This window comes from Rosa chinensis, chromosome 6 (assembly GCF_002994745.2).
Source record: "Rosa chinensis cultivar Old Blush chromosome 6, RchiOBHm-V2, whole genome shotgun sequence".
In the NCBI taxonomy this organism is placed as follows: Eukaryota; Viridiplantae; Streptophyta; class Magnoliopsida; order Rosales; family Rosaceae; genus Rosa; species Rosa chinensis.
The window spans coordinates 14,559,013-14,575,731 of record NC_037093.1 but is presented as its reverse complement, the minus strand read 5'-3'; the positions used below and the strand labels follow the sequence as shown (position 1 = coordinate 14,575,731).

The window sequence follows — 16,719 nt, the reverse complement described above, 5'->3', positions numbered from 1 at the left end:
TGCAAATGCAATTCCAGCCTAATTTGCATTCATCAATGGGCACACAATCCTTCACTGCCTGCACTAAACCCATATTCAACAAGCACTTATACCCTATCCACCCACAACCCTCTCAGGCAACCCACATGGATTCTAATCCTTTTGTTATGACATACTCTGGTCCATACTCTCACACGGTGCATAACTTTGCAGCATCACAAACCTCATTACCTACCTATACAGGCTCCAAAACTCTGCCTTAAAACACCATTCCCACTTTTGCTACTACCATCACTACACATACCCTGGCACCACCATATCCTCATCATACTGCAACTTCACACCATCAATCTTCACACTCACACTACCAGATGCAACAACCAAGTCCTCCAAATAATATGGCCTATGCTCAACCCTTTATGCATCACCCACCGTTCTAGGATCCTAACCTACCAACTATAAAGCAAATGCGGTTAGAGTTTAGTGTTTTTAGTGGGGGTGATCCAGTGGAATGACTTAACAAGGCCGAGCAGTAATTTGAGTTCTATCAAATCCCTGAGGATAGGAAACTCTCCATTGCCACAATGCATCTGTCTGACAAAGCTTTGGATCGATGGTACATGTTCCGCCATAAATTTCCTCCTAGTTGGCAAGGGCTAGCTGACTTGCTCATGAGAGAGTTCAGTGGCTACAATAGAGTTGAGTACCAAGCTGAGTTGGCTAGGATGAATCAAACAGGAAGTGTTGAACAGTACAAGGAGCAATTTACTAAGCTTTCGAGAAGGGCACCAGGGTTTGCTCCAGAAGTGCTCCTCTCTTATTTTATAGGTGGCTTGAAGGAAGACATCAGAGTTGACGTCCAAGCTCAGAAACCTAGAACTTTGTATGAAGCTTGTGAATTAGCTCGAGTGTATGAAACAAGAAATGAAAGTTACAGAAGCTATGCAAGAAGTTCTATCAATAAATCTTCATTTAGTTCCCCAAACATGACTCACGGCAGACAACCATCTGTTAGCACAGGAACTAAAGTCCAGGCACTCCCATTTTCCTCTAAAACTGCCCACAATACTATGACTTCGCCTCATACTTCATCTAATGGCAGCAGAAGGCTTTCCCATGCCGAATATCTGGAGAGAAGAGCCAAGAATCAATGTTTTTTCTGTGATGAACCCTTCAAACCGGGACACAATTGCAGGAAGGGACAGCTAATGGTTATGGAGGTTACTCAAGATGAAACTAATGCTACATTTGAGACTCAACAAGTTCCTCCTATAGTGGACCTTGAGGAACCACTCATCAGGCTACAAGTGATGGGAGATGGGAACAATTATCCTGCCACTATGCAGCTCAAAGGGATTTTTCATAACAAATGTGTGCATGTACTTATTGACTCAAGTGCCACACATAACTTCATACACCCTCAACTGCTCAAGGGCACCAAAACTCAAGTGCATCAACTACATTGAATGTGGTTTTGGCCAGTGGTGCGAAGATGAAAACTCAAGGTGAAGTGAATGTGACTTTGCAATTGCAAGATTTTCCATTTTCAGCTGATTATTATGTGTTGCCTGTAACTGGATGTGAGATTGTGTTGGGAGCTAGCTAGTTAAGGTCTCTTGGGGACATCTTATGGAACTTTGAAACTATGAGGATGAAATTCACAGTACACTGGTCAGACTTTCAGCTGCAAGGTGAAACTGAAGCTAAAGCTAAGGTCATTAGCTGCAAGGCTATGACTCGGCTACTTAGAAAAGATAGAGAAGCTATGCTCGTGCAAATGCAACCAACACTCCAGGCTCAATCACTAACACCACTGCACCCAGACTTGCAAGCTGTGATTAATAAGATCCCTGACTTGTTCACTCCTCCCACAACTCTACCTCCATCTAGAGCACAAGACCACAAAATTGAGCTGCTACCAAATACACCACCTGTAAGTGTTAGACCATATAGATACCCTCATTCCCAAAAAGCTGAAATTGAGAAAATTGTGTAGGAATTGTTGGCCAATGGGGTTATTAAGCCAAGTGTGAGTCCATTCTCTTCACCAATTCTCTAAGTCAAGAAGAAGGATGGAACACGGCGAATGCGCATTGACTATAGGTCTTTAAATTATGCAACAGTTAAGGACAAGTACCCAATCCCTGTGGTGGATGAGTTGCTAGATGAGATTCATGGTTCTAAGGTCTTTACCAAACTAGACTTAAGGTTAGGGTACCATCAGATCAAGATGCATGCTGCTGATGTAAGTAAAACAACCTTTAGGACTCATAATGGCCACTATGAATTCTTGGTCATGCCATTTGGCCTCACCAATGCTCCCTCCACTTTCCAATCTGTGATGAATGACGTTTTGAGAGATTTCCTTAGAAAATTCACTTTGGTCTTCTTTGATGATATCCTAATTTACAGCCCTTCTATGGAAAAACATTTGGAACATGTGGAGAAAGTATTTGTCAGATTGCAGGAACACTCTCTTAATGTCAGGGAAAGCAAATGTAGCTTTGGTGTATCACAAGTGGAGTATCTAGGTCATATCATCAGTGCAAGTGGGGTGGCCGTCGATCCAGCCAAAATTGAATGCATCCAAAATTGGAATAAACCTAAAACAGTTAAGGGACTCTGAGGCTTCTTGGGATTAGCCGGGTACTACAGAAAATATGTGAGAAATTTTGGCATCATTGCCAAACCTCTCACCAATATGCTGAAAATTGGAGGTTTCCCATGGACTATGAAGGCTGAACAAGCGTTTGAAGATTTGAATATGCCCTCATGCATACTCCTGTTTTAGCTTTACCAGATTTTACAAAAGAGTTTGTAATAGAATGTGACGCTTCTGGGATTGGAATTGGGGCAGTCCTATCTCAAGATGGCCCTCCAATTGCCTTCTTGAGCAAAGCCATGGCTCCCCGGCATATTGTACTCTCAGTATATGACAAGGAAATGCTTGCTGTAGTGTATGCAGTCAAACACTAGAGGCCCTACTTACTAGGCAAACATTTCAGAATCTATACAGACCACAGAACCATTCAATACTTCTTGGATCAGAAGATTACCACACCAGCCCAGTAAAAATGGTTGTTGAAGCTCATCAGTTATGACTATTCAATTCACTACAAACCAGGTAAACATAATGCAGCTTCTGATGCTTTATCAAGGAAAGAAGACTTGAACTATGATACTGCCACCATTACTAAGTATGGAGCTCTCTCTGCCCTAACTGGAACATCCTCTCTAGTCCACACGTACATTTTTGAAATCCAACAATCTTGCTCCTCGGATCCGGAGGCTAGTGCTATCATGCAACAACTCTCTCAAGGTACAACCCCATCTCAGCATTACACCATCTCCAATGCACAGTTGCTATATAAGGGTCGGATCTATGTCCCAGTCCATAATAATTGGAGACACAAGATTTTAACTGAGTTTCATGGTGGCCTCAGTAAGTTCTTAATTAAACTCATGACTGCAACGACAAGGGACTACAGCTCCATCACGTTCACCCTAACCTGCAGGATAGACCCCTACACCGTTAAATAGTGCACCAGGTTGAAACAACAAACCCGGTAAGCTTATGAAAGCTCGTGTGAGTAAACTCAAAACAACAAAGAAGAAGCACATGCTTAAACCAACTCAACCTAACAAAATAGTTATACAATTATTACAACAAAAACATCAAGTTCATATCATATCATATATACTCACGTACGTTAATTCAAATCTAAAACCCACATGCTCTGACTCTCAACTGGTGCATTTAATTTTACAAAGGTTCGCTAAACAATCAAACTCAAATAACATTTTAAAACTTTAAAACTCCAATAATCTAATAACATCCTCCATTTATCTCAACCGAATAATTGTCACCTCAGTGATAATTCAAAACATTGAAATCTCAACAACCACTTCTTGAAAATATAAAGCACTTATAAATCAAAATCAAGTCAAAAGTAATCCCTGCATGTGAATTAGTTCAGGAGATAACATCAAAAGTACATCAAGTAAATCATAGTAATCTCTACATGTCGTTTAGTTCAGGAGATTACATTAAAAACAATCAATTCAGAAAACAGTAATTCCTGCGTATAATTTAGTTCAGGAGATTATGAAAGACAACAAGTAAGTCAATAATAGAAATAAACTAAAAATCAATATCATCCATCTACTAATAACACCAAACACCAATCAACAATCTCAAACATCAATCACTCAACAATAATCCATAACCTTTTCATAACAATCACCACATCAACTATCACCACCTTGGTACTACTGTATAGATTATCATCACCTTAGTTATCGCTACTTTGGTACTACTATATAGATTATCACCTTGGTTATCGCCACTTTGGTACTACAGTATAGATTATCACCACATTGGTCACCACCTTGGCTATCATCACACTGTGTATAAACTCACCACTCTCAAAATAATATCGAAAACCTTTTCAAAATATTATTTGCACACCTCAACATTTTCACAAATCGTACATATTACTTTCAAAACATAAATCTAACAACACCGTCATTTCCCTTTTTAAATTCATTTATTTTCTTCAAAATCACCTCTCAACGCAATAGTGATAAAATCACGCAAAACAATGTTTTTCACATCTCCAAACAATTCCAACTATATTTCACAATCTACTCAAACTGAAAATCATTTGTAACAATCATTATTTTTACTTACCCATAAACCGTTGACGATCTAGTTGATATAATTTAAAACAAATATTAATTTTGTGACAGATATGATTTTACAACTAACAGTTTACTCTACTAACTATCACTCAACTAATTTATCACCCCAAAACAATGTGAGATTTACTCACCTCCAAATCTCGCTGCGTCTTCACACGCCATACAAGATAACACAAGCACAACAATTCTTCCAAAACAACCTCGCCACGTATTTAGTCACAACTCACAACAAGGTCACATTTTAACACACGAATCACAATGCCATTAAAGTTCGAAACCCCCATTTCAATTAAAACTCGAAAGTAACTCCAATCAAGGCGGAACTTCATCCGAGATCACCCAAAGTGTTCGAAATAGTCCTATGATCAATATAACAAAATTACAGATCGATTGGACTACCGGATCCTCACAGATAAAAAATCGAGACGATCGAAAATGGTAAAAATCCTAACAAACTCATACAATCTCCAAAAATCATGTGTTATATATCAAAATGCTCGTATCAACGAGTAGATGATGATAAATAATATTAGGAACTGCCTCTAACATGGCCGGAAACTCCGCCAAGCGCCGCCACAGCGCTGCGGGACCAAACTCAAAACCACCCTAATCAAACCATCCAAAATGGAGTTTATACCACGAGGATCAACTTTAATACCTGAGGTTTTGGCCAGTTCGGCCTATATCGGTCGAAATCAAGCCTGCAAGCCAGGAAAACCTCCACCGTTGACTTTTAATTCACGATCTCGGCTACCACACTTAAAATCGTCCTTCAAGGCTGGTATGGATGTGATCTAGAGGAGGGGGAGATTCCAAAAAGGTAAGGATCGGACCTAGACACCGCCGGAATCAGAAAACCCGACCGAGTCTTATTGTAAAATCTTCCTTGGCTCCGATATGCTATTTCTAGAGATATTTGGTGACAATCGAGCCAGCAGGGATGACGGCGACATGGCTCTGAGATGAACTCTGGTGGTGGCGTTGCCGGTGGACCTTGGACAGAAGAGATGCAACCAGGTCGGAACGCCGAGTTTTGCGTCAGGTCGGATCGCGCGGAGGAGAGAGAATAGAGAGAATCAGAGGAGAGAAAAATGAAAAAAAAATAAATAAAGGAAATTCTGGGGTTTTATGAAAAAATCCAGGAATTTTTCCTATTTATTGAAATTTCTTAATTTTCAAACACATATAACTTTCTCATACGATCTTTGATTTGCGAGTGTCACATATCCACGAACTCGTGTCAACGCGCTCTACAACTTTCGTGAATGAAGTTTTCAGAGAAACCTAACGAATAAAAATTCAACTTTTTCAAACCTCGAAAATAAAACGTTTCAAGAACTTATTCGTCCAAAATACTTTCACTCCACCCCTGAACCACACAATCGTCTTAACAATCAATTTACTAATCTCCAAAAAATCATCATACTCCAAAAAATCATCATAAATTAATAATAAATTTTCAGGATATTACAGATTTGCTTTAAGTTTTTCATTCATGGCTCAATATTGTTGTAGCCCAGCTATTTCGGTGAGTCATTTTGTAATGTTCCATACTTTACATCTAATAAATTGACACCCACTTTGATAATAATAATAATAATAGTAATAAAAACTAATAATTTTGCTTTCCCACCACGAACAACAATGCATCTCAAACAATCCATCCGCACCCAAACTGATGTCGGACTATAACTTTTCTGCTACTATTGGTATCTCATGTAGTTCTGCTACCCCTGCGGCTAATTTCAGCTGGCTGATCACCCTCATTCATATTTCTCATCAGGATCTAAGTACTCAAGACATATATACTTTGATATTATTTTTATTTCTCTGCAACATGAATACTGGAGCATGCTAATTAGGTTTTTGCTTATGTTTCCTAATCCTATAGTTTGGATGATAGTTTGCAAATGTATTTTTTTATATCGTTCCTATAAATATTTCCAAGATGGAGAAGTACTGCTCTTATGCTTTCTTTTCTATGCATCAATGAAAACAAAATAATTTTTCTTCAACTACATGTTGTATGATGAGTAGTGCATACCTTTGTATCATTTCCTGTACCTAACGCTTGTTGTAGAAGTCAAATGCAGATTATCATATTCTTAACTGTGACACATTTTGATCAAGATGTGGTGGTTGAAAAACCCGTTCTCCTTTTAATTTAATTGGTGATCACATTCTTCTTTCTCTCTCTCAGTCTCTCTGTGTCTCTTTTTTTTTTTTTTTTCTTTCACATACCAAGTAATATGACAATGACATAGTGGTAAACCGGTCATTAAAGTTTGCAGTTCAATCAAATCTCGCACTTTCTTTGAGGCTATATAAAATAAGCTGAAAAACTTTCCCGATAAAGTACTTTCTGATCAGTCAAAGAGTAATAGAAGAAGCTCAAACACTGTAGATAATAGAGAGGAGACACTGATTCTTTGTTCTCCTTTGTTTTCTTTTTGGAGATTTGCTTACACCGTGTGTGAGCTCGTACTTTTTATTGAATTGTACCTTGGAGTTCTGCAACAAACAAGATGTAAATATCTCCACATTGAAAATGCAAATTTTGATGAAATATGTGGTGCTTAAGAAAATCCATTTTCATTTTTGCTATTATGGAGGAATTCTTAGGTGGAGGCAAGGTTTGAAAAATCGCTAGGCGCTAGTCGGGCGGTGGCCAAGGGACTAGCGCCCAGACGCCTAGGGGGGTGCCCAGACGACGCCTAGGCGGTTTTATTTTTTTAATTTTTAATTTATTTTTATAGAATATATATATGATATATAAAGACTTATTATATTTTATAAATAACAATAACTTATAAGAATATATTTTATTCCTAAGTTCCATAGCAATCGAACACATGACCAATTGGTTCCCTATTCAACGCAAACCCAAAAGACTATATGGACACCAGCAAACTAAAAATCCGAGAACAAAGGCCAGAACTGGACTTGGGTATTCCTTCCTCTTTCAGATCTCATCCCGATTCTTCGCCAGAGAGACCTCGGGGATCATGATCTAGATCGACGCCGTCAGTTGCCTCCATCGACGAGCTCGTTTAATTCATCGCAGCTCTAGATTCGCCAGCCGTCGGAGGGGCCAAGGAGCTCACTTCTGTCTGATTATCTTGTCTTCTCGCTCTGATCGACCATGATGCACAAAAATCGAGCTTCAATCCTCTCTTTCTCTTACCCTTTCACACTTCTGGTCAAGTTTGAAGCTATCTTCATTGCGACCTCAGTTTCGCAATCTAACCTTGTTTGATTGGTGAATTAGATTTCTAAGGTTTTACGACGATGACTAATAATGCTTACTATTAGCTAAATTCTCGTGTTCTTTAGGTTTACGGTGGGAAATTGGACCCTCGAGTGACTGAAAGAGATCTTGAAGATGATTTTTAGATGTTGGGAATCCTTCGCAACCCGCCTAGACAGTGCCGCCCAACCGCCTAGACAGTGTCGCCCAACCACCTAGTCGCTCGCCCAACCGCCTAGGCGTCGCCTAGTCGCTCGCCTAGGACGCCTAGGCGGCCGCCCAATCCCAACGACTTGGCATTCCTCGAGTCGGACACCTGCCGCCCAGCGCCTAGGCGGCCTGGGCGGCCGAGTTTTAGAACACTGGGTGGAGGTTTCCCCACCATGTGGCTTTAGGACTAACCAATCAGAAGAAATTAAATCTTTTTTCTGAAACTATCTCTGCTTCCTAAAGTGCAATACCCAAAACACGACAGTGAATAGTTCATCCCACCACGTGACTTTAGGGCTGTCCCACGCAAGATTCTCTCTGCTCTCATGAATAATGGGTGCTCTCTAGAATTTAATATTACATATGTGTTGAATTTGCATTTCTCTGATTTCTTAGAGTTATGTATGGATGGAATTAATAGTTCTGAGTGTTGGCTACTAGAACAAGCAAGCAATTATAGTGCCAGCCTTTTCTCTCTCTCTGCCGCATTTCACTACTTTCCCAACCTCTCTGAGGAGCTTGTTTGGCTCAAACCTCAAAATGGTGATTCAAATTCATTGCCTCCTGCTCTGAAATCTTCTAATCTGGACCGTTGATTTGCCCAAGTGAGTAGTCCTCCGCTTTATATTTTTGCATCTCTTCCTTTGTCCAAGACAGTTTGTCCTTGAGTGAAAGTTTGAGTCTCTCAGCATTTCTTTCTTTGCTGCCCAATTTAGTACTTCTCTAGGTTAGTACTAGTTGGAATGGAGGGAGCATCCAAGGAGCCTACCTTCTTCAAGATAATCAAAACTGGGTTTAACACTGATGATCTGGTAATTTCAATCCCTGCTACCACCATATCTTAATATCTGCCATTTTATTTTGAATTTTGTTGAGTCACTGCTAAAGGGGATCATGTAAACTTGGTCATATCGACATATATATGTCTTGGTCTTTGTTTTAGATGTATAAAACAAGGTTATATTAGGATTTTGGAGGCCATATATCTGACCCAAAATAAGTTCCATCCATACAAGTTTACAGTTTCTGTTAATGTTTTTGGGTGAAAAAGGAAAAACTGGTTTGTTTAGTTGGGATCCTTTTTTGTTTTTGTTTTTACTAGCCATATATCCATGCATAGGCTCTCGGTATCTAGATTGTGATTAATCTCTATTCAGAAACTTGTTTGACATTGCTCTGGTAGTATGGTTGAATATATACAACAAAATCTGAGCCAGACAATATTAGAAGAAAAAGATGTGGCTTCTCTATTATTGTTTTTGGGTTTTATAGTTTTAAAATGGGTTAACTGATATTGGCTCATTTATTGGATAATTTGTTTCTCTTTTATTAACGTAGAATTTTAAAGGGCCACCTTACTGTATAACTTGTCGCTTCTTGTGTAAAGTAATGCTCAATTGTGAGTGAGCCTCTGTATATTAGGCCTAATCTGCACATTCTGTCCTCATGTTTGCTATTTGCTACTGCCTATCCCCTATCAATTGTACAATCTAAAATTTTAGTTTCTGTTTTCTTTTCATTCACTTTTATAGAGAATCCCCCCAAAGTTCCGGAGGCACATGTTAAATGAACTTTCTGAAACGGCAACTTTGGAGTTGAAGGGTTCTTCAAAATGTTCATGGACTGTTCAAGTGAGTCAAATAGAAAGCGATATATATTTCAAGAATGGATGGCAGAAGTTTATAAAAGATAACTCCTTGGGCGATTTTGAGTTTTTAGTATTTTGGTATGAGAGACCGATGCATTTTACTATAGAGATCTTTGACAAGACGGCATGCAAGAGAAACAATCTTCTGGAAAAATCCACTAGGGCTGACAACACTAAGAGGCCTCGGGGTAGACCAAGAAAGTGCAATCGTTCAGGTACAGGATCAAAATGTTGCTAAATACATGTTACTCTACTGGAAATAACCTTATGTCTCTACTTATGTTTCCTTTTTGTATGTAAAGCTGCTGGTGAAAACATTCAGAGTTGCCAGTCCTTTGAACTGAAAGAGATCAAAGAAGAGGAAGAAGAGGAAGCTGCCACATTGCCCAGCTCTGGGTTCCGTTCTTTTACAAGTATTATGGGGAAACGCTGTTATAATGTGGTAAGCAAGCCAACCTTTTACATCATTTTTCTTTAATGTTTAAGCTGCAAAGAAACGAGCAACCTGTTAGACTGAATATAGACATTATTCATGTTATAGAATCTAGACACAGTTATCTGACTTATCTCTCTCAGACTTTTTGATACCATCAACTTGAGCTAAGTATCCGATGTATATTATGTATCCTCAATCTCTTGATCTGTTTGGTGGTGTTTGAATTTTGGGCTTCAAAACCATGCAGGCAGTTCCAGTGGACTTCAGTAGGGAGCATCTTCCTCAGGGCTACTACAACATTGTGCTGAAAAATTTGAAGGGACAAAAATGGAAAGTGAAAGTCGTCTGTTCTGGTAAAACAGTTAAACTTTCTGCAGGGTGGGTGGAGTTTAGACGTGCTAATCAAATTAACTGCGGAGATATTTGCACATTTGATCTTGTGGGAAGAAGGACCATGGTGGTTCACGTTATTCCAAAGTGATCAGTATGTTATTCAAGATTTTCTAGCCAATTAGACATACTAGTATTTGTGGCTTGTATAATGACCTCTCTTGTTCTGTTGGACTGGTTTGTTGCTGTGCTGTTTAATTAAGCAGTAATCTTATTTTCAAATACTTTAGAAGGGAGGATTAAAATGAAGTGTTAGACAAAAACAAATATATGGATCCCTGATCTGCCCAAAAGCCAAAGAATCCTCGTATAGACAAATGGTAGTTGATTCGACTGAGACTACTTGGTACTTGCACATTTTAGAACTCACCGGAAAAAAAAAAAACACACCCTTTTTCTCTTGGTCTCAGGAGTTTATTCAGACATTTACTGGGGAAATTCCTACTTTAGTCTTCAAACTTGCATGTTACCGAAGAGTCTAAGACATCATTAAATTCCTCTAGTGAAAGATCAGTATTTGAAGCCAAGAATATATCCAAGTATCTAACATTTCCATGTCTTTGTTAAGACAAGAACGGCCAACAAAGGCCATCATCCCCAAAAAAGTGAGCTTTAAACCACCGTTTTCTTCTTAGCTATATGGATTCTCTTATAACTCAGAACAAGATCAAATTCATTAATCAAATAAAGGTCATCATCCCAAACAAACTAACAGAGTGAGATTGTAACTTGCTACTGTTGCAATAGCTACAGTAGCAAGTTACCAGCTTTATTTTTTTTTATCACGTGGTTTTACTTGCTGATAATACAATCTCACTTCTTGTTATAGGCTTATAGCCATGAAGTTGAAACTTAGAAAACCATTAGTTGTAAAGCGGGCTAGCTAATAGTTGATGATGAACAGCTGAAGTCTAATCGCTTTGTATGCACACAGAGATTAGTTATGAATTTGGCTAATACATGCATCTCTGTAGTTTTGCTAGGCTCATTGTCAGTCCAAAAGGGAAAAAAAAATGGTAGGCTGATTGATATCTTCCAATGGAGAAGTATATTTCATTTTGCAATATTTATTGTCAAATTGTCTAAATTTTTTATTAATATGGTAAATATGTCATATGGACTACCATGGCTGATGGCTCTGTGGTTTACAAATATAGCTGGTGGCATTAAATCTCAAAGTTCAAAGCTCAAATCAAACCAGCTGATGATTGATCCTGACAAGAGCAGCACAGTTTGATTATGACTGCTCAGACTTGAGTCAAGGAGCCTCTGAACATCAGAAAGCACTTGAATTATTTACCAGGAAACGAATAAGTGAATAACCAAACAAATTAAGTATCTGAAGCCAGTGATACTGTAACAGGGCAGTAACTGTGAACATTTAATATTTTCCAATCTGTAAAAGAAAAGCCTTATATGGCCTTTTAATGCTTATATAAAATGGAAAATATAAGGCTTTTAAGGGTTTTCTTTTACACAATGAAAAATATTAAATGATCACAACTACTACTGGTTTACAGGGTAGTTTGTTATGAACTTATGATCATTTAAATGTATCATTTAATATTTTCCCGTGCCGTAGTTGATGTATAAAGATTTTTAATGCAGTCCGTCTGTCCTATAATAATAACTCTAAAGAAACAAACAAGTATCCACATTCTCAAAGGGCAGGTGAAACCTTAAGCCTCTGAGAAGCATCACATCTCATTTCTTTGTTGCTCATCCAGTTGTTCAGAGAAGCACCAGTTGGTAAAAATGGCAACAAGAACATTTGGGAATGGTGTTGAGGAGAAGAAGGGGCCAACCTTCTGCACATTTTTATCTCCTGGAATCAGCAACGAGATTTTGGTAACATCAACTGCGTTTTTTGCCTTAATTTCATGAATCTCTCTCTCTCTCTCTCTCACATTTGTTTGTTTGTTTTTTTTTGTTTTCTTTTCTTTTGTACATATCTGTTGTATGTTACTCTGCAAAGTGGGAATGTGGAAATAACTGGCTGGAAATGAACCGAGTTAGCTCTGTCTCTGTTTAAGTGCGTTTCTTCAATTTAAAGGCATAATGAAGATTGAGTTGGTAACAACTCACTAAATCTATTTAGTTTTGCCTGAAATGCTTGGAAAAAGTAATTAAATTTATGGGATAGGAGCTATATTGTTAGAAGGGCTAGTCTATAATGCACTGTAAATATTACTTTTTGCATAAATTCATTTTGAACCTTCATTTTCGATACTGTTGTTGACTGCTAGCGGGTTTTAGCTTATTAAAAGACTAACTTAACAGTAACTAATGTTGTTGGTCGAAGATTATCATCAATGGAATTATGGAATGGTCTGAAGTTTTAATTTTCCCTTACTTTTTTCTTGAAGAAATTCCCACAAAATTTCCAGAAGCATATATTGAATGAGCTCTCAGAGCTGGCTCTTTTGAAGATAAAAGATTCCTCACATTGTTCATGGAACATTAGAGTACATCAAACTGGAAGCTGTATTTATCTGAAGGAAGGATGGAGAGAGTTTTTAGAAGATCACTCAATTGGTGACGGTGAGTTTTTGATAGTCAGATATGATGGACGTATGCAATTCAGTATACAGATATTTGACAAGAACCATGTTGAGAGGGTCAACTTTCCTGATACTGAAACACATGATAAAAATCAGACTTTTGCTAACAATTCAGGTATATAATGTGGTCAGATGTTGCTAATTGATACATACTAGTAGTCTAGTACTACTAATTACTGGAATAACTCATGATTATTTCATTTTTGTACGAATCCAATAACTCATAGAGCTCAATGGAGGGGAAGAAGATTACCAACACTATAGAGCTCGGGAAAATGCTAAGCAGTTCACATCCAAGTTCCCAACAGTGGCAATCACTATCGGAAACTCTAGTTATTATGCGGTAAGCAGGTCAACCCTTATTATACTTTGTTACAGACTTCTAAGTTGTTCAAACAAAAACAGCTGACATCTAGTCATCTTGTACTTGGACAATGAACTTAATTTGATGCCATCAACGCATTATGTATATAACAAGCACCATATGTCGCTCGTGCAGGTATTTCCCACAGAATGGTGTAGGAAGTATTTACCAGCAAACCGCTACAAATTTTTGCTGAGAAACGCAGAAGATTTAGAGGGAAGAACATGGGAAGTGAATGGTGTTCCTACCAATGATAGGGTCATGTTATCTGCAGGGTGGGCTGCTTTTCTACAGGGTAACCAAGTCAAGAAAGGAGATGTTTGCTGGCTTGAGCTCGAGAGTAAAAGCAAGATGGTGGCTCACATAATTCGGAAGTGATCATGTTCAAGCTGTTAGCAGTATGAAGTCATTTAAATTGTGAGCGTTAAGTATCTACTTTCATTGGCGAGATTATTATGCATTGTGTTACTTCTTATTATGGTATTATGGATTGCATTTGGGTATTATGGCTGTATGCCTAGCCTGCATTGTATTTACTAGGAAGAAGTTGGGGATGCATTATGTAACTCATATTCTGATCGAAGTTTAGAATCTGATTACCATAAGAAGCCTTGTGACTGAATGACCAACAATGTTTTTCTCCAGCCACCTGAAATTGGACAAATTATCTTGTTTCCTTGGTCAACCAATTCAAAAGCTAAGTCTTCGGTCATTAGCAATTAGAAGGACAAAGGCCTTCCTAATAATCACATAATTTTTTCATGTATTTCGCGAACAGTGTGCTAATTAAGTAAACCAGTGAAAGTATATGCCCAGGTGGCACATTCATCTGGCCTTTTTTCATTCTGCCAATGTAGAAAGGGCTGCCACAGTTGGTTATGTTGATGCTGATCTAGCTGCTTTATCTACTGAGGCTGGATTTCAATATACATCAGAGAGAAGATGGGTGTAATTAACTTGGAAGTTGACACATAAGATGCTGAGATACTAGACTCAATGGGGGTTACAACGAGCACTTACAAACTTGTCTTGAACAAGCAACCTGTCTGCTCTTTGTGAAACGGTTGTTGAAATGCCAATGTTACTTGGGATGTTATGGGAGGTCTCAAAGATGTTAAGAGAGACTTTAATAGATGAGTTCTGTATCCTGTATGAGCATCCGGAAATTTTTTTTTAGAAATTTGGAATGTCACCCTTAAAGGGAGTCCTTTTCTATGGCCCTCCTGGATGCGGTAAAACTCCTGGCCGAGGCTATTGCCAATGAGTGTCAGGCTAACTTCATCACTATCAAGTGACTTGACTTGCTCACCAATGTACAGGAAATGTTTAACAAGGCTCGTGTCTCCTTTCCTTCCATGAGCTTGATTCACTTGCTAGTTAAAGAGGTAGCTCGTAGTGTAGGTGATTTGATCAGGAGCTGCTGAGAGCGTTATGAACCAACTCCTTACGGAAATGGATGGAGTGTATAGCAAGAAATCTGTTTTCATTATTGGAGCTACCGCAGTTGCTTTACATCCCTCTCCCTGATGAGTTTCAAGTATTCAAGTCTTGTTTGTGGAAATCTCTGCTTTCCAAGTACGTAGACCTCAGAGCTGTTGCCAAGTATCCACCAGGATTTAGGGGTGCTGATATCACAGAAATCTGCCAGCATGCTTGCAAATAGGCCATTAGAGACAAATAACACTGAGAAAGATATTGAAATGAAGAGAGGAAGTCAGAATCCTGAGGTTATGGAGGATGAAGTTACAGAGATCACTGCAGCTCACATTGAGGAATCAGTAAGTGCGCTAGTAGGAGTGTTAATGATTCTGATATCCTCAAGTACCAGGCATTTGCACATACGTTTCACCAAGCGAGAGGATTCGGAGCAGATGATCGAGTTCAAATTTGCAGAGAGTGCTTCTAGAGCAGCTGTTGGATCAAACCCTTTTGCAACTGCTATTGCTAGTGATGCTGATGAAGACACATGTACAATTAGGAATGTGAGGATATATACTTGCATTTTCATATTTTATAACCTTAATTTAGTGATTCTGAACATAATTATCCTAATCTTATTATGGGCCTCACCACCAAACTGGTAGTTCCAACTCTGTTGTGTCTTTGATTTCTTTAATTGGTCAAGATGTCTTTAATTTCATATTGCTTGAAATTTGAAAAGAAAATTTTGTTATTCTTGCGGCTGGTAATGTGATAAACTGGCTCAAAATTTTTATACTCTGAGTTTGAATTAAACATGCTTAAATTGTTGGGCAATTACTCCCCTTCTGAACTTATACTCTAAGAAATTGATGAGAACAAAATATTTACATGTTATTCTATTCTAGTCTGTCATTCGAGTTAGAAACTCGACTGAAATCTGATGTTGAACCATTAGGAAAAACAAATTAATATGTACGGCTTCATACATATGGAAGCATAATGGATATAACTTAGGATCCTGATAGCTGTTAAATAGTTACAAAAATTTGGTTTACATTCTTTTGCTTCTTAGGTTAGTCATGGTGTTCTCTCTTAGAGTGGGGAATAGTCTAATTCCTAAACTCTTATCCCTTATCTAATTTCAAATATCTATCTTGTTAATATGCAGAACAAGTAATTTGGTTCAAATATGGAGGAAGCTGTCTTTTAAGAAATGAAAGGAACCTCCTCTAAATCAAAAAACTAGCCCACACTCTTTCAGGTATTCCTTGTGCCATTGGTTCTATACAATTTGAGGAATCTTTTTATGGAAAAAAAGAAGAAGAAGAAATTGATAAATGTGGAAATAAGTGAAGTGTTTTAAAGCAGATGAAAATAAATAGGGGTATAAAGGAAAATTGAAAAGTTGTCTTTTGAGTCCATTAATTATCTGACTTTTATGGATGGTGGAATTTACATTTTTTTTTTTTTTGAAATAGAAGTTGAATTCATTAGATCAACAGCCAAATGCTAGAGTCTACCATAACTTACAGAAGCCGAACTCAGCAGAAAAAACCGAACTAACTATCTAACCTAAAGTAGATCATTCAAATCTCTGGGACGCTCACTTTTAAGCAAGCGTATCTAAGAATGTAAGAACCTCGCCTTCTACGGAAAGGAAATCATTCAAATAACTCTCCCTTGCCAATCAAACAATTGTGGTACAAGCAAGGAACTAGAAACGTCATAGAAGACTCATAGAAGTCCATGCACTCTCACATA

The 16,719-nt window shown here is 38.2% G+C and overlaps 2 protein-coding genes and 1 pseudogene across 3 annotated transcripts; all 3 read left to right on the top strand.

The window, feature by feature from the left end:
- Positions 1-8,567: 8,567 nt before the first annotated feature.
- Positions 8,568-10,835, top strand: LOC112173152 (B3 domain-containing protein Os01g0723500). Of its 2 annotated transcripts, XM_024310725.2 has the most exons (5): positions 8,568-8,742; positions 8,854-8,949; positions 9,670-10,000; positions 10,088-10,227; positions 10,469-10,835. In XM_024310725.2, exons 2-5 carry the CDS (start codon positions 8,881-8,883, stop codon positions 10,700-10,702), a joined length of 774 nt encoding a protein of 257 aa, XP_024166493.1. In that variant the 5' UTR covers positions 8,568-8,742; positions 8,854-8,880; the 3' UTR covers positions 10,703-10,835. The 2 variants fall into 2 exon arrangements, with proteins under 2 accessions (XP_024166493.1, XP_024166492.1); XM_024310724.2 differs by lacking the exon at positions 8,568-8,742 and having other exon boundaries at positions 8,760-8,949.
- A 1,404-nt stretch (positions 10,836-12,239) lies between these two features.
- LOC112174486 (B3 domain-containing protein Os01g0723500) lies at positions 12,240-14,161 on the top strand. The gene is made up of 4 exons (XM_024312262.2): positions 12,240-12,459; positions 12,978-13,287; positions 13,400-13,515; positions 13,672-14,161. The coding sequence occupies exons 1-4, from the start codon at positions 12,367-12,369 to the stop codon at positions 13,912-13,914; spliced, it is 762 nt and encodes a 253-aa protein (XP_024168030.1). The 5' UTR covers positions 12,240-12,366; the 3' UTR covers positions 13,915-14,161.
- A 183-nt stretch (positions 14,162-14,344) lies between these two features.
- Positions 14,345-15,620, top strand: LOC112170870 (annotated as a pseudogene).
- Positions 15,621-16,719: the final 1,099 nt, after the last annotated feature.